Source organism: Amphiprion ocellaris, chromosome 18 (assembly GCF_022539595.1).
Source record: "Amphiprion ocellaris isolate individual 3 ecotype Okinawa chromosome 18, ASM2253959v1, whole genome shotgun sequence".
NCBI lineage: Eukaryota > Metazoa > Chordata > Actinopteri > Pomacentridae > Amphiprion > Amphiprion ocellaris.
Genome location: NC_072783.1, coordinates 28,869,434 through 28,893,261, shown reverse-complemented (window position 1 = coordinate 28,893,261; position 23,828 = coordinate 28,869,434). Strand labels below are relative to the sequence as shown.

General features: G+C 38.0%; 2 protein-coding genes and 1 long non-coding RNA gene across 6 annotated transcripts in view; 1 reads left to right on the top strand and 2 right to left on the bottom strand.

Annotated features, from left to right (window-relative positions):
- Window positions 1-15,165, bottom strand: part of LOC118469628 (uncharacterized) — a 19,815-nt gene extending 4,650 nt beyond the window's left edge. The window contains exons 1-4 of the long non-coding RNA XR_004846558.2: window positions 15,028-15,165; window positions 10,119-10,220; window positions 9,955-10,036; window positions 2,981-3,626 (exon numbers count right to left, since the gene is read on the bottom strand). This is a non-coding gene — a long non-coding RNA (uncharacterized LOC118469628). The remainder of the gene's footprint in view (window positions 1-2,980; window positions 3,627-9,954; window positions 10,037-10,118; window positions 10,221-15,027) is intronic.
- Window positions 1,620-19,533, top strand: LOC111588971 (7-methylguanosine phosphate-specific 5'-nucleotidase-like). 4 transcript variants are annotated; one of them, XM_055004638.1, is made up of 11 exons: window positions 1,620-2,202; window positions 5,050-5,124; window positions 5,487-5,585; window positions 7,528-7,597; window positions 7,772-7,818; window positions 7,974-8,059; window positions 9,630-9,719; window positions 10,705-10,867; window positions 15,040-15,241; window positions 16,835-17,035; window positions 17,122-17,260. In XM_055004638.1, exons 3-10 carry the CDS (start codon window positions 5,517-5,519, stop codon window positions 16,993-16,995), a joined length of 888 nt encoding a protein of 295 aa, XP_054860613.1. In that variant the 5' UTR covers window positions 1,620-2,202; window positions 5,050-5,124; window positions 5,487-5,516; the 3' UTR covers window positions 16,996-17,035; window positions 17,122-17,260. The 4 variants fall into 4 exon arrangements, with proteins under 4 accessions (XP_054860613.1, XP_054860612.1, XP_054860611.1 ...); XM_055004637.1 differs by lacking the exon at window positions 1,620-2,202 and adding an exon at window positions 2,212-2,624; XM_055004636.1 differs by lacking the exon at window positions 1,620-2,202 and adding an exon at window positions 3,617-3,799.
- LOC111588970 (peptidyl-prolyl cis-trans isomerase FKBP10-like) overlaps window positions 19,326-23,828 on the bottom strand; it is a 5,251-nt gene continuing 748 nt past the window's right edge. The window contains exons 2-7 of the mRNA XM_055004355.1: window positions 23,093-23,313; window positions 22,791-22,936; window positions 21,931-22,120; window positions 21,672-21,814; window positions 20,899-21,062; window positions 19,326-19,799 (exon numbers count right to left, since the gene is read on the bottom strand). Coding sequence (XP_054860330.1) covers window positions 19,605-19,799; window positions 20,899-21,062; window positions 21,672-21,814; window positions 21,931-22,120; window positions 22,791-22,936; window positions 23,093-23,313 — 1,059 coding nt within the window. The 3' untranslated portion in view covers window positions 19,326-19,604. The remainder of the gene's footprint in view (window positions 19,800-20,898; window positions 21,063-21,671; window positions 21,815-21,930; window positions 22,121-22,790; window positions 22,937-23,092; window positions 23,314-23,828) is intronic.

The window sequence follows — 23,828 nt, the reverse complement described above, 5'->3', positions numbered from 1 at the left end:
TTAGTTTGAACTTTCTGGTTAACAGAAGCCTTAAAACTTGTGACCGTGAGTCTTGATTTCACATTTAGATCATCCATCTGAGTTCTTCTCAGACCTTCACCTGTGGGTTTTTTAGAAATCCTCAACAAACTTTGATTTTCTTCACTGAACAGTAAAGTTTGTGGAGATCAGAAGGTAACATTAGTTTGATCAATGCCTTCAACTACTAGTAGACTTTATCTGGAAAGCAGTTTTCTTGAATTAATTTTTAGTAAATCTGTCCACAATCAAACCAAGAACATAGAAAGAGGAAATATTTGAAGAAACAACTTGATGTTTTCATTTCAGACTAGAAAACGCTTTAAGAGCTTTATCTGTTTTTTCTCTTTTTGATCGTTTTATTGTCTCTTCTGTTTAATTTGATCTTCTAAAGTCTAACTGGTGTCTTTTCAAATGTTTTGTCTTTAGTTTGATTCTTCTTGAATGTTTAGTTTTGCTCTTTTCTCACCTTTTATTCTTTTCTAATGTCTGATTTGATTTCCAAATGTTTTGTCTTTTTAATGTTTGTTTTTTCAAATGTTTTATCGGCTTGTTTGAGTTTCTTTTTCTTTCCCAATATTACATTTTTCGATTAAATCTTTAAGGTTTTTCTTTTTAAATGTTTTACCACCTTTGAAATGCTTCATTGTATATTCTGTGTAATTCCTATTTGAAGTTTTATCTTCTTTAAGATGTAATTTTCAAATTAAACATTTAATTTTTTAATTACATGTTTTGTCTTTTTAAAGGTTTAATAATCTAATTAAATGTTTAGCATTTTTTAAAAAATGTTTAATATTCTTCTTGTTTAATTGTATTTTTTAAATGTTTAATTATGGAAAATATTTTATCTGTAATTTTGAATATTTGTATTTTTTAAATTTTGTTTAATTTCATAATGACATGTATCTTGTTGAATTATCGCATTCAATATTTTGTCTGTTTAATATAATTAAGTTGTATTTAATGTTTAACTCTATTAAACAGACAAAATATTGAATGAGATAATTCAACAAGATACATGTCATTATGAAATTAAACAAAAAATTTTAAAATACAAATATTCAAAATTACAGATAAAATATTTTCCATAATCTTTTTCTGTCAAGATTTTAACCCCAACCTTAAAAATGAAATAAACCCTTAAATCACAATGAAAATACTTCTGTTGTCACAATCATGAGTTAATCAATTATTCAGTTTATCAATTCAACTTTATTTGTTTAGCACCTTTTACATGGACGACAAAACTAAACAAGCAAAGAGAAAAAAAAACTATGCTCAAACTATGGTTAAAACTCAAAAACACTTAAAAAAAAAAAAAAAAAAAAAATTTAACATGGTAATAAAATATGTTGTGCCCAGGGGATGGAGGGAGTTTATTGAAGTCTTTTTGGGCTCACATGGGAAATCATTTAAAATATAAACTTGATATTCAGTCTAAGGAAACTGCGGAGCGACAGAAAAACCAACAATATCTCCTGTTTTCTCCTTTAATGAGTCGACTCTTCTTGTGCTTTCAGACCAAAGAACTACAGACTCTTCACAGCCTGCTCAAACTCTTGGTACAGGACCTCAACACACGGGTCAAGAAGGTTTCCGTCTCATTTCTACCCTGAAGCTCACCTTCTCCTGCTCAAACTGCTGACAAATGTTTCTGCTGCTCTAAAGTCTGCTCTCCAGAACTTCCTAAAAACTCTCAAAGTCTCTTCTGCTGCAGGTTGCTTTGTAGAACTGTTCCAGAAAACCTCACTAAACCACATGGAGGAGCCTCAAGATAGTCGTCCAAATGAAACCGTACAAAAACCAAACTAGCACAACCCAAATGCTAAAGTCTCCTGCAGCCTACCAGAGAACCTCTGAGAACAGAGAATCAGGACAGGAACTCTTACCTTCTGGACAACCAACGTGGGTTGACAAACAAGAATACAGAATGTGTCTGACCAAAAACCTCTAAAGACTCACTACAGCCAAGATAAAGACACAACGCAGCTGCACCAAATCCACTAATCACTGCACACATTAGCACCATGTGCTAACTGTGGCTAAAGAACCACATTTACCAAGACAACTATCCGGTACAAAGCCCTAAAACACACCAAGAAACACATTAAAGACGACTTTACTGCTGGAAGCTGCAAGCCAACGCCTAAAGAACAAACTAAAGCAACGGAGCCAAACCCTGTTAGTGGTGAAGAGAAGCAGAGGAAATGTTTGTCTGCAGCTAAATAAAGCAGGAAGACACTGAGCTGCTCAGGTGTTCCTGATAACACCAAGCAGCCACCTGGACAGCCAATAGGAACACAGCTTCCTGGAAGTCCAGAGGGCTGGCTTAGTGAAGGAAATTTAGTTTAAAGTTGAAGCAGAAAGTTAACAAAGAAAGTTGAAAACCACCTTCTGATACCTGAAATCTCTGAGTTTTCACACAAAGAACACCTGAACATGTCAAACTGGTTCCATAGTAGAACCATCATTGTAAAAACGTCATAGTATGGTGTGTTGCTCAAAAAACGTTACGACGCGGCTGTCTAGGGTTGCCGAGGAGCAACACAAAAACAGGACAAACGCTGGTTTCCAGGAGGTTAGGCAGCTATTTATTTGAAAGAGTAAGTTTACAACAACGTGTGAGCAGAAAAATCACAAAATCTGTCTTTAGTTCAGCTGAAAATATTAGTTTTTGTCTTTTTTTTATTGACCGAAATTTTCAGGAAGTAGATGAAAAATAATTAAAACTTTGTAAAAATGTAGACCTAAAAGGATTGTTTAAAGGAATATTTTAACGATTATTTAAACGATTATTTTCATTATTTAATAATCTGTTATCAGTCAGAACCCTGGCAAACTTATTTTCATCAGTTTTTTTTAGTTGAAGTCACAAATAAAGGAGCTCTTGGTTTTTCCAGGCGTTACTGAGTCCAAAGCTGCTGTTTCAACACAGAAACGTTCACATGCATCCACAAACCTCTCAGCACTCAAACACCCACAGACAGGAGGCCGGCTGGACCGAGGCTCGGTGGCGTCCTCAGACCCACGAGTCGGGGAGTCGCTGAACTTGTTGGTCCGGTTTGAAGGCCTCTATGTGGTCCAGTAGAAGTCCACGTAGTCTGTGTTGGCTTTGAAACGCAGCGACCGGCCACCATCAGGTGGACCGGCTCGTCCTCGTAGGGATCCTCCTGTAGCCTTGAGGGAACCACAGGAACATTCAGTAGCTGTTGGAGTTCTTCCTGTCAGGCTCGTGGTAGAACGGCTCTGAAGAATCTTGTACTTGTCTTATCTGGAACACTCTAACAGCCTAAACTGTTAACAGCGGTGTAAAGAAGCAAACACACAGGCATAGATTAGGACTCAAACTAGATTTATTTTAGAAAACAAATCAACTTAGAGGCATTTGTTCACACATGGGGCTGAATAGGAGGCCGTCCAATCAGCTTCGAGGTCTTCACTCTGTAGGTTGTTCGGTGAGACTCTTGGACCTCCATCAGCAATAGTTTCCAAGACATTTATTTTAAAAATGATGTCCTCGATTAGTGAATCCCGTTATTGAAGTAGGAACAAACATACGCCGGAACCATGTTTACGACACACAGGGGATGAGGGGAATCTTGAGGCTGCGACACACAGGGATGTAAACATCATTCAAAGCTGCAGCGGCTTGTAAAGTCTTCAGTTATTTCCATATTTTATGTCTGTAAATACAAAACACTAGCTTATCGAACATAACGCACTCCTAACGGCTTTCCCGAATTTCCGGTTACACGTCACTGACACTTCGTTTAAAATGGTAAGTTAACGGTAAGATGTGACGTAACCCGCTGCAGTATTAGCTAAACCGGCTATTAAAGTTTACATATTTATCATTTGTGAGCTGAGCATCTGTTTGGTTAATTAGTTGTAACTGATTAGCAGCTTGTGAAACGGGAAATTAACCTTAATGTGAGGCGTTATGTTGTAAACAAAGAAGTATATATGTTGAAACAGCTTAAAGAGTAAACAGTAATTTCCTCAAATGGAGGCTCAGCTTAGCCAAGTAAATATTCATTGCTTTTCCTTTATTCTATCTCTGTTTTCTATTTACGGTGGAGCCTAAACACCAGCACTGAAAGTCTGTCATGCATTTATGTCAACCTGAAAGTCGAATCAAAGTTTAACATTTAGAAACATTTAAAAATATAAGACTATATTATGTGTCAAAGGAAGAAGAAGCATTTTATTTTATGCACAATTTTGGGTCACAATTTTAACTCCTTTGTCAAAAAGTCAGATTTCATTATGTTGTATTCTTCCATTGAAGCAGGATTCATAGACAATTGATTTCAACTAAATACACTTGCAACTGTTTACTTGTTATGAATACAGTTTTATGCAGCCCTAATGCATTTATGACAAGGCAGCAGTGTGATAGTGGGAAACATGGCCTCAGAACTAAGTCGTAGAAGTCAAAAAGTTTTTTTTTTCTGAGCAAAGTGAGGCTTTCCAGTTGTCCAATCATGACTATAATAAATGGCTGCAATGAGGCACTGAATAGCATTCTTACGTACTTTGCAGAAACTGAATCAGTAGTATCCAAAACACAATCAGGCAAACCAAAAATAAGCACACCAGCAGAAGATCAGTATGTCAGGCTTTGTTCACCCATGGACAGAAAAGCAAATTAAAAAGACTCCAATTAGCAAATGTGTTGTCAAGAGAAAGCTGTCTAGTAATGTTCTAAGAGGATGAGAGGGGACTCTAAACCAATTTGCTGGATAAGGAACAAGATCAATCACTTATAGTGGGCTCAGCCCAGCAAAAGTCCCATTTATTGATGAAACACTGTCGTTCTTTATTACTATACTCCCTTGTAGGAATTGTGACAAGAGAGAATGAGTCCTGTGTATTAAACCCATAGTGCAATATTATTGGGAATCAGTTTAGGAGAACTGCACCAATTGAACACTTTCTCTATTTTCTCCAAAATTATTACCTTGCTATAACCAGGAAACTTTGTTAAATCATCACACAAATGAATTTTCTCCTTGTCTTTGCTTGCAGATATACCATATTCCCTGGATCTACACACCGGTGAGGACTGTCCTGGCAATCTGGCACCAGCTCACCAAAACTGAGGTGAGGAAGCTCATCTGAAATATGATAATGTGTAATTCATTTTAGAAACTTTACATACAGTAGCTAAGGTTCATTAACACTTTTTTGTTGTTGTAATCTTGCATTTGTACACCACCACAATGGGTGTGAAATGAAGCATTCAAGATGTGACTGAAATATGGACTTTAAGCTTTAATTGGAACATATTGCAAATTCACTGTGCTGGTGTACAGAGGCAGTGTCACTGTCCAAATACTTACAGACCTGACAGTAATTCCAATTTGAAAGAAAATGATTGATGAAAGACAAGTGAAACATCTTTCAGGCCAGGGAACTGCATTTTAGTGAACATGCATCGTAAGACTGAAGTATTTTCTCCTTAGATCCCAGAGTTGGCCAAGTGCTCGGTGCTGATGAGGGAACGCAGCAGAGTGGAGGAGACGATCTACGCCATGCAGCGAGCAGGTGCAGGCAGCCTGCAGGTGAGAGCACTGAGTGGTCATAACCATGAATGCTGGGAGATGTTTTTTTTTTTAAATTTATTGTTTGAGGCAGTTAGAAGATGCCAAATAAAACTCACTCTCAGACTGACAGGAAACGCAAGTTGCTGTGAACTGAAAAGCTTGTATTAAATTTGAGAGTGGTATCTGAATATAATACGGCAAATAGTCCCAAATACACAAATGTTAAATACATGAATTGATTTAGGCATTTATTCTAGTGCACATGCTTGAAAAGCTCAAACTTCACAACCTCTGTGTGAACACTGGAAAAGGTATTATGGTAAAGAAGCAAGAAGTCTGTGAGCTTCACCTCTACCTCAGAACCTAACTTCACCCACTGCATGATTTAGAAAAACTATAGAAGTAGGAAAGCAGCTGAGAGGGGAGGGATGTGTGAGGCAGGAGTAGCTCAATGACAAACCCCAGACCAGAGCAAAAGGAAGAGTGATCAATGGATTGCTTATATCTCTTGAAACATTTTTCATTGAGGGGTCACCTTTAAGTATGCTGATCGGAATTTTACCTGTTAAACCACTTTCTATCTCCTTCCATTTTGATTTATAACTAGGTTTGCACCAGCCCACTAATAGACGCACTTGTGCTGCCATGTAATAATCCAAAAGACATGGCAGAGCAAGTCCTCCGCTTTCTTTTGAGAGTTGCAAGGTCTTAAATTTTACTCTTGGCTTTTTGCCTGCCCATACAAATCTGGAAATAATTTTGTCCCATTCTATAAAATAAATAAAATTGATTGGAATAAATACAACATTCTTGGAAGAACATTCATTTTTATGGTACCCACTCTAGAGGTAATACTCAAAAAAAGGTATTAAAGTCCATCTATCAATATCTTTGGTAATTTCTTTCTTTAACAGACAATAATTCAGTTCCTCTAAAACAACTTGAGGAAGTATTCACTTGTGATGTTACTGATATTGCAATTTCATTTGCAATATAATCTTTGAAAGCCAGGCTTCATTTCAGTATTCACAGTGTAACAGATTTAAACACGTGATGGATCATTACCACATGAGGACACAACCAAAAGTGTGACTGTCACATAATTTGTAAAACCTTTGACAACAGTTTAAAGTGAGAGTCAGGCATGTTATATTACTTAAATCCTAAATTGCAGCCCTTGCAATTTGCTGATTTTATTGTTTGAAATTGCAGTTTTGATTTAACGTTGATTAATTGTAATTCCAGTCTCTATAACTAAAGTTATATTTACTGAAGTAACATAAACTCTATTAGATGCACATTTTCTCATAGAAACATTGCATTTATTTGTGCTAGACTTTTTGTTGTGTTTTTATTGAATGTTTCATCTATAACATGTACACTACCGTTCAAAAGTTTGGGGTCACCCACACAATTTCATGTTTTCCATGAAAACTCACACTTTTATTCATGTGCTAACATAATTGCACAAAGGTTTTCTAACAATCAATGAGCCTTTCAACACCATTAGCTAACACAATGTAGCATTAGAACACAGGAGTGATGGTTGCTGGAAATGTTCCTCTGTACCTCTATGGAGATGTTCCAATAAAAATCCAACTGTTTCCAGCTAGAATAGTCATTTACCACATTAACACTGTCTAGACTGGATTTCTGATTAATTTAATGTTATCTGCATTGATAAACCGATTTTCTTTCAAAAATATGGACATTTCTAAGTGATGTCAAACTTCTGAACGGTGGTGTAGTTTATGTGGGGATGGGCATGGAGGGTGAGTGAAGGAGTTGCTTGTTTTCATTCACTCAGTTTGTACAAGGTGCTGTGCAAATAAAATCTGATTGATTAAGTGACTGATGCAAAGGTCAGCCATGTTTTCAGTGAATATGTACTGTATATTTCACTGAATGGAATCTTTGGTTGGTTGCTGAATTTCATGGAGCTATCGTTCTGTTTTCACAGGTCATCTCAGACTTTGACATGACACTCACCAGATTCGCTCACAATGGAAAGAGAGTTGCCACCACCCACAGTAAGCACAAAGAACATCTCATCAATCAGTCATCATGATCTTATGATTTCACATCTGCACTTCTAAACTTTTGTTACATTGTTGTTCTCCTGTGTTGACTTGTTTGAGTGTCTTGCGTCTTTCTGAAACTTACAAACCTGTTTTCTTTGCTTTTTTTATTTTTTTTTTTTTAAGACATCCTGGATAACCGGTTGCTGATTAATGAAGACTGCACTAAGAAAGTGAGTGTGTTAAATCAGAAATGCAATAATTACACTTTACACATTTCTACTACTGCAAAGTTTTGTCCAGATCGTGATTTGCTTGATTCTCTTGAATTCTGATCAATAATAAGTCTGTCAGTTATTGTTCAGTATTTTTTGTTGTTCCTTTGCAGATGAGGGAGCTGTTGAACATTTATTATCCCATCGAAATTGATGCTAGTCGGAGTGTTGAAGAGAAGCTGCCTCTCATGGTGGAGTGGTAAGAAAGAAACTGATCAAGATAATACCTCTTCTGTTACACATTCAGGTTTTACAAACTTAGTTGATTAAGGGGTTAGTGCATTTGCTTTTTTAAACTATTCTAAACATACTGCAAATATACTGTAAACTTTGACGCATATACAGTCATTTAAGAAAGTAAGTACATATGATCCTCATTGAAACAGAGCCCACAGAAACAAGGAAACTTAGTTTTGTCAGTCACACTGGAAAAATGCCCCTCTCAAAACAAGAAAAAAAAAAAATTTTTCAAGGAACTTTTACCTTGAAATAAGTGAAAAAAATCTGCCAATATAACAAGTGAAAAATGGCTTGGTAAGATTTCTTGAAATAAGATATGATATTTAGAATATTGAGATCTTAAAATTAGAAGATGAAAATTCCAATAATTCCTTAAAAGTTTCCCTTAAAAGTTTTATTTTTAAAAAATCCCCCAAATTTGGCAAGAAAATTCTTGTAAATATTTTCAAAAAATGAGTAAAAATCATCCAAAAAATCCTAAAAATATCTAAAGTAATTCCATATATATCAGTAAAACTTCTAATATTTTCTTAAGAACATTCACAAAAAAATCAACCAAAATCCAACAAAATTCGCTGGATTTTGGTTGATTTTTTTTTTTAATGTTCTTAAACATTTTTAACATTTTTTTTTTTTCACCAAAAAATTTTCAAAGATTTCCCAAAAATGATGAAAATGTGGACACCAGAAGTTTCACTGTGAAAATTTTTTTTCTCCACATTTTCAAACTTTAAAACGGGTCAATTTTGACCCGCAGGATGGCATGAGGATTAGACTTATTTTGAATTTTCTTGTAAAATTGAACTCGAAACAAGATAATGTCAAGATTGTTTGACTTAACAAGATATTTAAGATGCATTGTCTTAAAACAAGTCCCTCCATCTGCTGAAATGTCACTTGTTAAGTAAATTTATCTTAAATTGAGTGGGATGAGACATTTTGACTAAAAATAAGACAAATAGACTTGGGAAGACTGAGTTTTTGCCGTGCATTCAGCAAAAGCATCAACAGATGTTATATTCTTTCATCGAAAAAGTAAGCGGCCTGTACTGCTCCCTTTACCAGAAATAACTTCTTGTAAGCGTCTTACATAGTAGCCCACCAGTCTCTGATGAAATTTTTGTCCAATCTTCAAAGTTATTCAGAGTGAAGTTTTTTTTCTCACATATACTGCCTGTTTCAAATCCACCCACATCATTTCAACCATGTTCAGATCTGACCTTTGAGAAATGGAGAAATGAAGGGTTGTTTTTCCACAACGCTCCATTCCTCCATGTGCCACATCTGCTATTTTTAAAATTTAAATTGTGAAAATGATTAGAAAATGTCAATTTTTACATTGGAGTACATCACCTCTGTCAAGTGTTTGTTCTTGTACACATGTTTGTATCCATACTGTACCTACAATGCCTCAGACAAATTTAAATGCAATAAGTTTTTTTCAGTATTGGGAATTTTGAGAAATTTGAGTTATCTGTGTGCCAAAGAAATAAGAGGGTGGTTGATTTTTAACTTGCTGCCCCCTACAGGTGGACCAAAGTTCATGAGCTGCTGATTCAGCAGAAGATCAGGAAAGACTTGCTGGCCCAGGCTGTGAGGGAATCCAGCACCATGCTCAGGTACAGGATGTGAAAGATTGTGACACTCATAGCGACTGCTGGTAAAATATGGTTTAACACTGCAGGTCACAGAATTCTGGAGGCAACGAAACAAACTTTTTTATAAAGAAGGCAGCCTATAATTTGTCTTTTCATCACTATGTGAGCGACATGATCTGATTATCCGATGATCTGCTGCACACGGTATGAGTCTACAAACAGCAGGACTGGTGAAAGTGAAAATTGGTTACTTCACCTGCAGTTCTTCATCTGACAACACACTGGGGCTGCTTTGTCTTGTTCCATTTTTTTCCCCTGCAATACTTCAAAATGATCTGCTGTAAAAAATGCAGAAAATGACAGATGTGTTGTTTTGGAGACTCGTTTTTGATGAAAAATTGTGTTAAATCATAAACTCACCTGCAAACTAATTGCATTTCCTTAGCCAGTTAACTGATTTTGTTGTGAAGCTGCAGCAGTCAGAGATGTTGGGTTTGCATTAGCAGCAACTTCATACATTGCCTGTAAATATTAGCACAGACAGCAGCTCATAATACAGCACATATATGCAACTCTTTGATCAGCGGATGGAGACTTATTCAGCCACAGGTGATGACTTAGCACAAAGGATAACCAGCCAGTTACACCTACACATGTACCTCCTTTTTTAATAGACCTAATTATGCCATTTTGTAATTTTTTTTTTCCATAAATGAGTCTTTGCTGCTCTGTAATGACATTTGAATTGGTTAACAGACCAAAGTTTTGAGGAAGAATTCACCAAGAATTAGAAACATCAAATTTTTTCGATGTTGACTATGTGTAGATTAGTAGATTATATCAATGTAACGTCTTGTCTTCGCTTGACAAAGGATTGTAAGTAGAATCTGCATTGCTAGCTTGGGCAGAGACAAGCAGTCATTTAAGCCAGTGCTGCTTTCCCTTCTCTCATGGTAGAATTACTGAAAACGCTCTGGTCTCATGAGTGCTGTGTTTCTGTTTTAAGGGACGGCTACAAAGTGTTTTTTGACGGTCTGGCTGAGCATCAGGTCCCGTTGTTGATCTTCTCTGCCGGCGTTGGTGACGTCCTGGAGGAGGTGATCCGACAGAACCACGTCTTTCATCCCAACGTTCACATCATATCCAACTACATGGATTTTGATCACACTGTGAGTTTAACCACAGCCTGCTTTACGTGTGATGAAGCAAACTTGATTCTGTTAAGAACGCGTGGCTTGTGGCTACTCCGTCATGGTCCAAAAATAACGCCAATAGAGTCTGTATTCAAAAAGTCATCGACCAAACTCACAATTATGAACGGATTCATCCATTTATTTACCTTCTGGAGTTCATCAAAAGTAACAAAGAACAAAGTCTTTCCAATAAACAGTCTGTCAGGCCACGCCACGGTCAAAAACAATTGACCTTCTGTTTGCGCCACACCTGTGGCAATTAGTGTGGCCTTTAAATACACAGGTAACTAATTCACAGCGCCACTTGCTGGTTACTGATTGAAATGGCTCCAACACAACCGGCCCCTAATTGTTTATGGCCATACAGGAACATAACAATTACAACAAACAAATAACTTATGGAGCCATAATAAACCATTTTCACTATATACCTTGTGTCAACAAAAATAGACCCCCCCCCCCCCTCTTTTTTATGACAGAAGTTGAACAGTTTATGCCTCATTTTTTACTAATAAACAAAGTTTTATTACAGGTCTTTCAATGACATTTGTTTTTGTTTGAATCTGAACTGTTCTGACTATGCCTGATTTGTCAGGGAATGTTTTAATCCTCTTCCGATTAACCAGGAGTTCCTTGGAGCAGTTGCATCTGCAATCAGAACATCTCCCACTGTGAGATTACGTTGGATGTTATTCCACTTTTGCCTTTCCTGCAATGCAGCAAGGTATTCTTTTGACCATCTTTTCCAGAATAGATGTGAGATATACTGGGACTGTTTCCATCTTCGTCTTGCGTATTGGTCGTTTTGATCAAATATGCCTGGAGGGAGAATTGGGTTCCTCTTCAATATCAGCAGATGGTTTGGTGTTAGAGGTTCAAGGTCATTTGGGTCCTCAGATACCTTTGTGATGGGTCTGTCATTTAAGATTGCTTCTGCTTCACACAGGACTGTTAATAAGACTTCAGCTGTATGTACAACAGTTCCATCCTCTTTTCCACTTCTTTCCACTTTTGACACAGATACATGTAATGTTTTATTTTCTGTCAAATCCTTGAACCTTGCATTGGGATGAACATTTGTTCGCTTTAGTTCGTGCTTCTCAAAGTAGGACTCCATTCCATCCTGTTCTGCTGAAAATGCTTGCAACACAGACACTTCTGCACCTGCAGCTTCACTCTGAGCCTCAAGGTCCACTTGTTTGCGTAGTGATTCTGCTTGTGTCTCCAGTTCATGTCTCTTTTTTTAGTGAATCTGCACGTGCCAGCAGCCCAGCTCTCTTAGCTTCAGCTTGTGCTGTTGCTATTGAGGATTTGTTGGATGTGTTTGATCTCGCAGATCCTGCACAGGTTGTTGCTGTTCCAACATTATATATACTGTCCATTGGTGTTATTTTATCCTCAATGCTTTTCTCAGCTCCTTCGTGTGCACACTCCAAATATTTTGTGACACTCCAAGAGACTTCATCCACACCCAGAAGTTTTGCCTTGAACCATCATGCTTTTCTGTTTCTTCCACAGGTAACAGCTTGAGCAGAGCATTTTGTGCATCTTTTGCATCGTTAAGCAGCACTTGATATTTGTTAAGCTGCTTTCTATTTCAGCTTTATTCCCAAGTTCAAACAATAACTCCTGAATTGTCCTTTTTAATTCAGCAGCTTTACACAGTTTAGATTTTCTTTTTTTTCCTAAATCTCCTATTTTACAATGCAGTGCTTTTGTGGTAAGTTTTACTTTTCTTTTGTGACTGGGAGTTCACCCTCACTAACAGTCTGACATTCTGAGTTAGGTAAAGTTGGCAAGATATTCACAGATTCGGACTTCCGGCACCAATAACTCATGAGATATACGTTGTAAAAACATAAACAATGCCTCTTTCCCATCGCTGTAAGCTAGACAATGTGCTACAAGGCCAGTTTTATCAAAAGTCGCCGTCTTTCAAGCTACAGAAATAACATTGATGTCTATGCACAGCCGGCTGTGCAACGAGTGAACAGGGACCGTCTGCAAATAGCAAAACCGCTGCAGCAGCGAAGAGACACAAATATTCAATTACTTAACTTTTATACACTGTAGTGTCACCAAATTTACTGAAGCCATCAATTGTCTCCTGCTGGTCAGACTACAACTCTTGGTTTAATACTAAATACAAAATCTGAATTTTAAGGAATTTTTATTATTTTATTATTATTTTATTAGTCATAACATTCAATAACTTCACTCTTATGTACTGTAGTGTCATCAAAATCACTGGAGCCATCAATTGTCTCCTGCTGGTCATACTACAACTCTTGGTTTGATATTAAATAAAAAAAATCTGAATTTTAAGGAATTTTTATTATTTTATTAGTCGTAAAATTCAATAACTTCCCTCTTATGTACTGCAGAAAGATTACGCTCTGTCTAACTATCAGTTGGCTCCTGTTGATCATACTACAACTCTTGGTTTGATATTTAACCGTTTTTTCATGATTTTAAGGATTTTTTTTTATTAGTAATGAAATTGTTATATATCTCAAATATTTTTTGTTATAACAGATAAAAGTGCTCATCCATTTTTTTGGTAGATTGTGGAACATTAATAACCAAAAGTAACTGAATTTTATTTTATTTGGGTTGTTTATTGCCATGTGAAGTTGTGCACACTATTTAGTGTGCATGCTTGTGTGTGAAGTTTAAGGATTATGAGTAAATTAGCTTTGATGGCTTTTCTCTTGATGTATGTGATACTATATTTTTAGATCCACAGTGCACCTGTTTGTCCAAATACATGATACTGAATAGTAATGGAACCTGGAATCCTCACCAAAGAGAGGATCAGATAACACCAATATACCAAACTAAACTGTTTAGACTGTCTCCTCAAGTACTGACGATTGGGAAGAAAGACAATAAGATGCCTTCTTACAAGGCTGCAGCGTTAACTGATTCATTTAAACCATAATGTTAAACAGCTAATAATATTTTCCAAGTTAAGGACTGCATGGACAATACTTGGAAGAAAAAACCTGAAGGTATGATTAGTAGGACTCCTTTGATGGTTGGATGGAGTTTATTTTTTCTGCAGTGTTTAAGAGTAAAATGATTGAATTTTATTTACTACAAAAATTCCTTAAAATTCAGATTTTTTTTTAAATTTAATATCAAACCAAGGGTTGTAGTATGACAATCAGGAGCCAACTGATGGCTCCAGTGAATTTGATGACACTACAATGTATAAGAGTGAAGTTATTGAATTTTATTACCAATAAAAATTCCTTAAAATTCAGATTTTGTATTTAATATCAAACCAAGGGTTGTAGTATGACAGTCAGGACACAACTGACGGCATCAGCGAGTTTGGTGACACTACAGTGCATAAGAGTGAAGTTATTGAATTTTATGACTAATAAAATAATAAAAATTCCTTAAAATTCAGATTTTGTATTTAGTGTCAAAACAAGAGTTGTAGTATGACCAGCAGGAGACAATTGATGGCTGCAGTAAATTTGGTGACACTACAGTGTATAAAAGTTAAGTAATTGAATATTTGTGTCTCTTAGTTGTTGCAGCGGTTTTGCTATTTGGAGACGGTCCCTGTTCACTCGTTGCACAGCCAGCTGCTCATAGACATCAATGTTATTTCTGCAGCCTGAAAGACAGCGACTTTTGATAAAACTGGCCTTGTAGTACATTGTCTAGCTTACAACGATGGGAAAGAGGCATCGTTTATGTTATTGCAACGTATATCTCATGAGTTATTGATGCCGGAAGTCCGACTCTGAATATCTTGCCAACTTTACCTAACTGAGATTTTGCAGTTACTTCTATTGCCTCAGTCATCTTTTCACACAAATCTGCATCGTTACCTTGATTATAAGTTTGAACCTTCGAACCACCTTGAGTTTCAAACATTTTTAAACCATTTGTTCATCAACCACAGTTTTTTCATTTAAAAGTCGCTTTTTCAAAAGTTCACACCAATACACAACGTAAATTATGTCCATGAATATAAAGTCTCTTCCTTTGAAGTAGTGTCTTGGACTTGAAATAGTTTTTTACTTTGTTTTGACCCAATGCATTGGTATTTCAAATAGATATTTGTGTGCACACTTTTATGTAATGTCCATATGTATGTGTGTGGTAGCGCTACCGTGTACCTCCTTTATTAGACCTCCATCCAAAAGAAACCTTTCCTCGTCTGTCCGGCGTCGCTGCCCCGGAGTCTCCTGTCTCCGTCCGCGTCCAGACGTCCACACCTTGCCAACGGGTGGTCCACTGCCCGGCCCCGATCTCCGGTGCTCGTCGCTGCGCCCCGTGCAGCCGTGACTCCTGTCGGGTCTCTCCTGCGCCCTGCCGTGAGCCGTGGTGAAGGTCAGCGTCGTCTGAACCACAGCGTCTGGATTACAGCTGGATCGCAGCGTTGCCGTCCTCTTCGCACAACTTATAGTTTCGATACGATCAAATAGAGATTGTTTTTGACTAATTGATGACGCAAACTTGATTCCATTAAGAACGCGTGGCTTGTGGCTACTCCGTCGTGGTCCAAAAAAAAACACCAATAGAGTCTATATTCAAAAAGTCATCGACCAAACTCACAATTATGAACGGATTCATCCATTTATTTACCTTCTGGAGTTCATCAAAAGTGACAAAGAACAAAGTCTTTCCAATAAACAGTCTGTCAGGCCACGCCACGCCACGGTCAAAAACAATTGACCTCCTGTTTTGCGCCACACCTGTGGCAATTAGTGTGGCCTTTCAATACACAGGTAACTAATTCACAGCGCCACTTGCTGGTTACTGATTGAAATGGCTCCAACAACGTGGATTTCATGTGATGCAATCCTCCAATGTAAAGTTCATACCTTTTCACACATGCGCTTGAAAGGGAAACAGGATATAAGTCACTTTTTCTGATCAGAGAGTAAATAGTACCCAGTCTTTGATTCTTGGTCTGTTTCCAAAACATTGCAGTCAGTCTTTTGGCATGCAGAAGAAAAACAGGTTTTATTCTCATTCTCTTAAAATTCTGATATTCTTGGTTCAGTTCTAGGATTAAAAACCCACTTAAATTTCACCTGAATCTCCTTCGGGATTAATGTATCGGTCCGTCAGTCTGTCTATCTACCTGACTTTTGAAGTAATCTTTCCTACTTTGTTTATTGCTTCTTTGTTTTTCTGCACTGTCAGACACGATTTCATTTCATGGACTAAAACATGTTAGCATGAGCCATTTATACTGCATTAACCTGAGGCATGCTGGAGCTTTTCTGTGTCGAGTTTCTATTTTCTTCCTCTGCCTGTGACTTCTGTTAATTGCTAGTGTCAGCTGAGGTAGACTCCCTGCAGTCTGCAGCTAATGAATGAATGGGGGGAACTCTAATTGGCTTGAGTATTATTCCTCCAGTGTTACATCTGTTTCCAGGACTTCCTTCCACACATTTAGTTTATAACCAAAGTTCACAGTTTTGATCCCATTAAAATGTAAAACTCTGTAATAAACCTTTATGTTTAAACTGTCCCTACTCACCATTTTTTCCAAAAGATGATCTTGGGGGTTAGTTAGCGCTTTATTTTGGCATATTCTAATTAATTGTTTTTGATACCCACACTTAAAATGTCTGCTCTTCATAATGCAAAAAATAACATTTTTTATTACATAATATTGTACAAGTACATAAGACCCTCTACTTTTTAAAAGAGCCTGTAGCTGAAATAATAATTGGCAAGAAGTGACCTGCTAACTCTCCTGAAACATCAAACATGACTTTTAATAACAGAGATAAACAAATTTCTTGTCCCAAAGCTATACATTGTGAGGCAAATTTGACAGCTTCTCAAAAGAATTTAGACATTTTTTGTAGCGCGGCCTGTGCACCTGATTTAATCTGTAATGCCTGTAGATTTTAATGCAGCCATTAATCCATCTTAAGCACACATTAATCTAATTGTCTTGTCTATAAGGGGGTCCTGCGAGCCTTCAAAGGCCAACTGATCCACACCTTCAACAAGAGGGAAGGCGCTCTGTCACATGCAGCGGGCCTCAGAGAGCTGCAGGGTCGGCCCAACGTTCTGCTGCTGGGAGACTCTCTGGGAGACCTCACTATGGCCGACGGAGTCTCTGAACCCCAGAACGTCCTCACCATCGGCTTCCTCAACGACCAGGTCAGACTAACTTATCCTGGGTTTTCCTATGTCCATATATACGTTTTAGAACTGGGTGATCATTCTCTGTTTGCTTTGTGTGTCAGGTGGAAGAGAGAAAAGAGACGTACATCAACTCCTTCGACATCGTGCTGGTGAAGGATGAGACGATGGACGTTCCTAATGCCATCTTCAGGTACATCACCTCATCAAGAGACAACAAGTAAGACACAGGAAGGAACTGTGGACTCTTCTTGAACAAACTACACAGATGAACTGGTTCGCTGCATTCACCACGATGCATGCAGGACAATCACACATCCCCACTTACCTCAAACCAGAACTCTGGACTGGACATTTCTGGAGTTACTGGTGCAGCACACACATATACACACACACTATCCATTATCTATACACTGCTTAATCCTCTGTAGGGTCACGAGGGGCTGGAGTCTATCCCAGCTGACTCAGGACGAAGGCAGGATACACCCTGGACAGGTCTATCGCAGGGCTACACAGACACAGAGACAAGCACTCTCATATTCACACCTACAGACAATATGAAATCACCGATTAACCTCAGCATGTTTTTGGACTGTGGGAGGAAGCAGGAGAACCTGGAGAAAACCCACACCTGCACAGGGAGAACATGCAAACTCCACATAGAAAGATCCCAGGCTTGAACCAGGGGTCTTCTACCTGTGAGGCAACAGTGCTAACCACAGTGCAGCCCACACACAACTCTGAAATCTTTTATTTTTAAACTCTGTTTTTGACTTGTATTTGCTGTAAATTAGTCGTTGTACCAAAGTCTTACAGTTAAAAAGGAAAAATTGCAGCTTGAGTCAAACTGTACTGTAGCAGATGTAACTCAGTCAAAAGGGACTTTATGTTGTCTTGTGCACCTTCAGCGCTCCTTCTGAAAATGTTTCTGTAGTGTTTCTAACGTTGCCCTTTTTTCACTTCTTTAAGGAGAAAAAGCTTTTACTTCAGCTGCTTTTAAAAATGTGTTTTAGTATGCTCATATATGAGCAACATCATGTAACACATTTTGTAAATGTCTTTATCTGCCAGGTGTTAATATTGACATTGTTCTAGTGTGTATCATGCGTACTGTATATTACCTCTTTGTACACAAGCTGGAGGGATAACAAATTTACAGAAAAAAATGAATTACTGCTACTAATAATGTTTTTCATTGCAGACGTATGGGAGTAAAATAGTCATTCAATAGATAGATGGCCATGATTCAAGCTTTTAAATTCTATTAGAGATGCTTCCTAATACCTGTTAGTATTTTGTTTGAGCCAAGGTCCAGTAGTTTCCCACCAATATTAACCAATTTTTAGATCTTGGCACGTATGTGGGTGCCAACATGCTGAGAAGTTATTCACCAACTTTTTAAAACTGACTGTTATTATGTGAACTCTTCATGACACAATTACATCATTTAACATGCTGCTACTGAAAAAACAGCAGTTCCTCTTATTTTTCATCCAGAATGCAGAGCTGCAACATTTCCTGATATCAAACTACCCCAAGATGTTTTATCACTTTAACATATATGCAGGGTTATAGTGATGAATAAAATCACAAACAACAGATTTTTATTTATTTGATTTTGAGGAGAATGAGCCACAGAGGTCGAGTTTATTGGCAGCAGCCAAAGGTTTTGGCTGTCTAATCCCTGGCTGCTGAAATGGTTTTTAGGGACTTGGAATGTTACCTTTCTGGTGGTAAAGGAGCCTTAACTTGTGCGGGAGGTTGACAGAAACCGACTAGATTTACTTGGGCTCACCTGAACGTACAGCACAGGCTCTGGAACCAATCTCCTGAATAGGAGCAAGACTCTACTCTGGAGTTACCCAGGGTGAGAGGTGGCAGGCATACACACTCAAAGCCTGATTAGTTAGGTGATTATACGTTGTAGTTTTCCCAGATTAATGAGCAGGTTGCTTTGGGAGTATGGGGCATCAGGTCTGCTGTTATCCTCCACCAGTGTGAGAGCTGGAGGAGCATTCCTAACAATAAGTCAGATTCATTCCTGGTAGAAGCCCAACTCCTCCAGTGCTGCGTTTTGTCGCCGATTCTGATCTTACTTTCATGTACAGGATTACTAAGGACTGGAGGCTGTCCAGTTGATAGAGAAATTTTGCAGCTCTGCAATTTGTACCAAAAAATACAGCTCAAAAAGATGCCAGTACAGTGTTTTCCATTATACTGGCGCACCTCTTTTTTTGTCATTATTACAGGTACAGTTATTTCAGATGTCAGGTGATTTTTTTTGTGCGAAGATAAAAAACTGACACTATTTTGTTTTTCTTACAAACATTTTAATTAATGTGACTTTCAGGACATATAAAGGTGCTTGTTTAGTTTTCTGAAAAACAGCTATCAAACACAGAACACATTACACAACACTCAACTCCACTAAACATCCTTTGCACTGTTTTCAGGTCATTTCAAAACACTGTGCAATGTGGTACGAAAAATATTAAACCATGATGCTGTATGGCAAACGTCTCTCGTTGCTTGTTTTTTAGATCTTGGAGGTTTATCCCTGAGAGAGAGTGAAGGCGTTTTGTCCTCCTCACAACTCGTCGTGGTTGGCCTCTTCCCGCTCCTTGTCCTCCTCTACCTTTAGTTTGAGCTCGTTGCCTGTGATCATGCCATCTTTATTTCGGTCCTGGTTTTGGAACATGTCAGTGACGATCTGCTCCATAGTCAGTCCAGGCTTTATGCGACCTTTACCTTCTGCTACCTGCAGCTTGATGAACTCCCCAAACTAAAGTTCAAGATACAGAAGAAGAAAATTCTTGATCAGTAACAGTTTTGAAGAACAGAAACTGAATATTTCAATCGCTGCTTCCACTTTTGTTCTGTTGTGGTTTAAAGGTACAAAATAAGTGCTTTAGTCAAAGGCGACTGAACTTCTTTTGGGTTCCTGAACACATTTCACCTCTCATTTGAGATGTTTCCAGCATTCTAACTGACTCAGTGCTCATCAACCACCCTAAACTCACATGGACCTACCTTAGTCAGTTATAACTGAGGAAGCCTTCAAGAACCAAAAAGAAGTCCAGTCACTTCCTACTGAAGCACTTGGATTTACTTGGAGAATCTACAGACAAACGGCACCAACTGTTTATCTTGAGGCGCTTAACTTATATTTGACAGACTTTACTGCGACAGGCTTCTACTGATATACGAAATGGGGATTTAGGTGCAAAGCCAAATGCCACAGCACCACTCCAGAAGAGCTGCTAGACGCACTGTGAGAGTTTTGTCATCTGCTGTCTCCATGGTCAAGAACAGTGTCCTGATGGCGTAAGTTTCTGATGTCACCACCAGGTGGCCCCAAAGGAAGGTATGTACTATCATTTTTTGCTGCTTTACACTTTATTTTTATTCCAGTCAGAGACATTGTCCTTTTCACTCCTCTACATTTCTGTGTTGTGTAGTTTATGTTCAAATCACAAGTTATGATTTTACACACAAAGAACATCTTGTAAAGTATTTGTTAGAACATACAAACATTTGGAACACCTCATTTAACAACATCAACAGAAAAGTGCTACATTACACTTGAATCATCATATCAAGTTAATGTTTTCTAATGTCAGTGTTTCCTCTAGGATTTTTTCCTGCAGTGGCGGCAGGCTCATAACGGTGGCAGGAAACATAACATAAATATATGAGAGCATGAGTCACAAGGGAGAACAAGGACACATCTAAGTAGAATTTTCACAAATTCAGCTGAATGTTTTAAAGCCTACTTCTGCTGTTTACTCACTGCTTAGTAAAATGTTCAGACTTTAAGACACCACTATTGCCTACCATGCTAAATGATGATGGCAGTGGTCATACTTTTAGCAGTAACGTACCTCTTCCTGTGGCACCTCTCCATTTTTGTTCATGTCCAGGGCTTCGAACAAGTTTGCAGGACTTTCCTCGAGCCACACAAACAGGTAACCAGGCGGAACGCCCTTCTCAAAGCTCACCATCTCAATGTCAAAGACCAACACAGCGCTGCTCGGCACACCAGTGGCTGACGGAAGGATAAAAGCACATTTAACTTTACATCTTAATATACATGCAGATATACATGAATGTTGTATTTTAAGAAGGGGAGGTGTAGTAATCTTTAGGATACACCTTTTCATCTTATTTTAAGATAAAATAACCCTTCATTAATCCCACAGTGGGGAAATTTGCAAAATTACAGCAGCAAAAAGAGTGCAAACATTAATGAAGCATAAAATTAGACAAAAATATACACAAGTACTAGTTTAAAAAATAACATTATTGGACATATTAGTGGTATTGCACAGATTTTTTTGATAAGCAGAACATTACTGATAGCGTTCTATTATTGCACAGATTGTATATAAGTAGAAAGACTAAGCAAGTGGCATATTTTTTTGTGAATGTTCTTAAGAAACATTTTTAACATTTCTTTTTTTCCACCAAAAAATGTTCAAAGATTTCCCAAAAATGTTGAAAATGTGGACATCAGAAGTTTCACTATGAAAATATATATATATATTTTTTGCACATTTTCAAATTTAAGTCAATTTTGACCCACAAGACAACACGAGGGTTAAGAATCCTGTGAGGGTTGAACATGAGCTGAGACTTCATACAGCAGAAATGTCACCTCCTCTTTCTCCGTGGCCGAGGTGAGGCGGCACCGTGATCAGCCTCTTCTCTCCCACACACATCCCCCTCAAGCCCTCGTCCAGCCCGTCGATCACTTTATCCGACCCCAGCACTGCATCCTGAACGTTCTCATAGTCGTGTCTGAGGAAGAGGTTCATCATCGAGTAAGTTAAAGCGGGAACGTGATTAATGTTGATCTAAAATTTTCCAAAATCCAGCATTAAAATGGAGGATGAAAGCATGTCGCAGTGACTCACGAGGAGAAGAGCAGCGTGCCGTCCACCAGGGTGCAGTTGTAGTGATAGTGGACGAGGTCGTTCACCGCCGTGGTGTCGTTACACACCTCAGGTCTGTACAGGATCTGGATGTTCACAGTGTCGTTGGGGTTGTGGAAGTCAATGACGTGGATGTCGAAGACGAGGACGGCTGAAGGCGGGATCACATCACCTGGAGAGACCAAACAAAATTTCACCTTCATGGAAACACTGTTTATTACAGCACATTCAGTCCATACCGGTAAGTCATTGATATGATTTGTTATCTGATTTCTTTGTCTTGATATAATATCAAATATAATTAATATGCTGAAATTTATTGCAGCTGTGGGTGATGGTAGTTACTATCACTGGTTGTTAGTTAATCAAATGTAAGAAAATTGTTTTTTTTTTTGTCCAATTAACAACCCAAAGTTTAAAGGTATTCAATTTGCAACAAAAAGAAAGACAGCAAATACTTACATTGGAGAAGCTTTTAGAATATCCCCAAGAGGATGAATAAAGTAGCTGTCCATTTATCCATCAATCTATCGGGTCTAAATCAAGCAACTGTTTGACATTTGATAAATTAATGAGGATTGTTAATGATTTTTTTCTGTCTCTTAATTGTTTCAGCACTAGAAACTACTAGGTGCCTTAAGTATCAGAACAAATCTAAGCAATGAAGTAGTTACAAATAAAACTAGCTTCTCTCTAAAAGATATATGACTTTTGGATAGAACATTCTGTTTTGACCAAAAATACAGACGCGAGATGCTCTCAAGACTTCAGTGGATGTCTGTCAGTGCAGACTGTCAGTTTGAGGTAGTTTTGTGGTACAAAAACAAGCTAGAGAAACTTACCTGCTCCTTGTTCTCCATACGCCAGATGTGGAGGGATGGTGACCCTCCTCCTCTCACCAATGCACACTCCCTGCAGGGCCTGGTCCATGCCGGCAATAATATACCCCATCCCTATGTAGGTGTTGTATGTGCTGTTCCGCTGGTAGCTGTGGACAGTAAAAAAAAATGGATATTTCAGGCCAAAAATCCACTTTTATATCAAAAGAATAAAACTGGAAGAGCAGTATTTTATCAATACTTTACAAACAAAATCCTCCTCATTGCTGTAAAACTCCATTACAGTCAGTGTGACCTGAGCTCACCTGGTGTCGAAGGTGACTCCATTCAGGAAGCTGCCGTTGTAGTGGTACCGGATGTAATCTCCCACCACAGACCTGCGAGAGCACGACTCCGGTACCACCTGGTTCTCCACGGTGACGGTGTCTTTTGGGTTGTGAATGTCCACCAACAGGACGTCAAACACTAGAGTTGCCTGGGAGGGAATCTCTGTACCTGACAGACAAGAGGGAAATGGAAAAAAGAACTTTATTTAGGTGATACTTTTGTTAATTTCTAAAGTAATTAATGTTAGAATATCACTTATACCTTGTTATTTGTGTTAAAACTAACCACAGTGTTCCTTTGATAGAAAATAATTCTAAAATACAGAATATAACATAATTGCTCATTTTACTGCGGATGAAATACAAGTAACTGGTTAAAAATACAAAATCTACTTTAAATGAGTGCATATGCTACATGCGACAACCCCTTGCATGTGCTGCTGCTACTAGCTGCTATTTCAACATTTGAAAATGAAAATGAAACGTCAACTGAGCTGCCTTGGAGGAGCACTGCGCTCTCTGACTGATTTTCTAGTAGTTTAGTACTATGAGTCTAAAATGTGGACAAAAACGTCATAGTTTAGTATGTCGTCCAAAACGTGGACAAAAACGTCATAGTTTAGTATGACGTCCAAAATGTGGACAAAAATGTAATAGTTTGGTATGTCGTCCAAAACGTGGACGAAAACGTCATAGTTTGGTATGTCATCCAAAA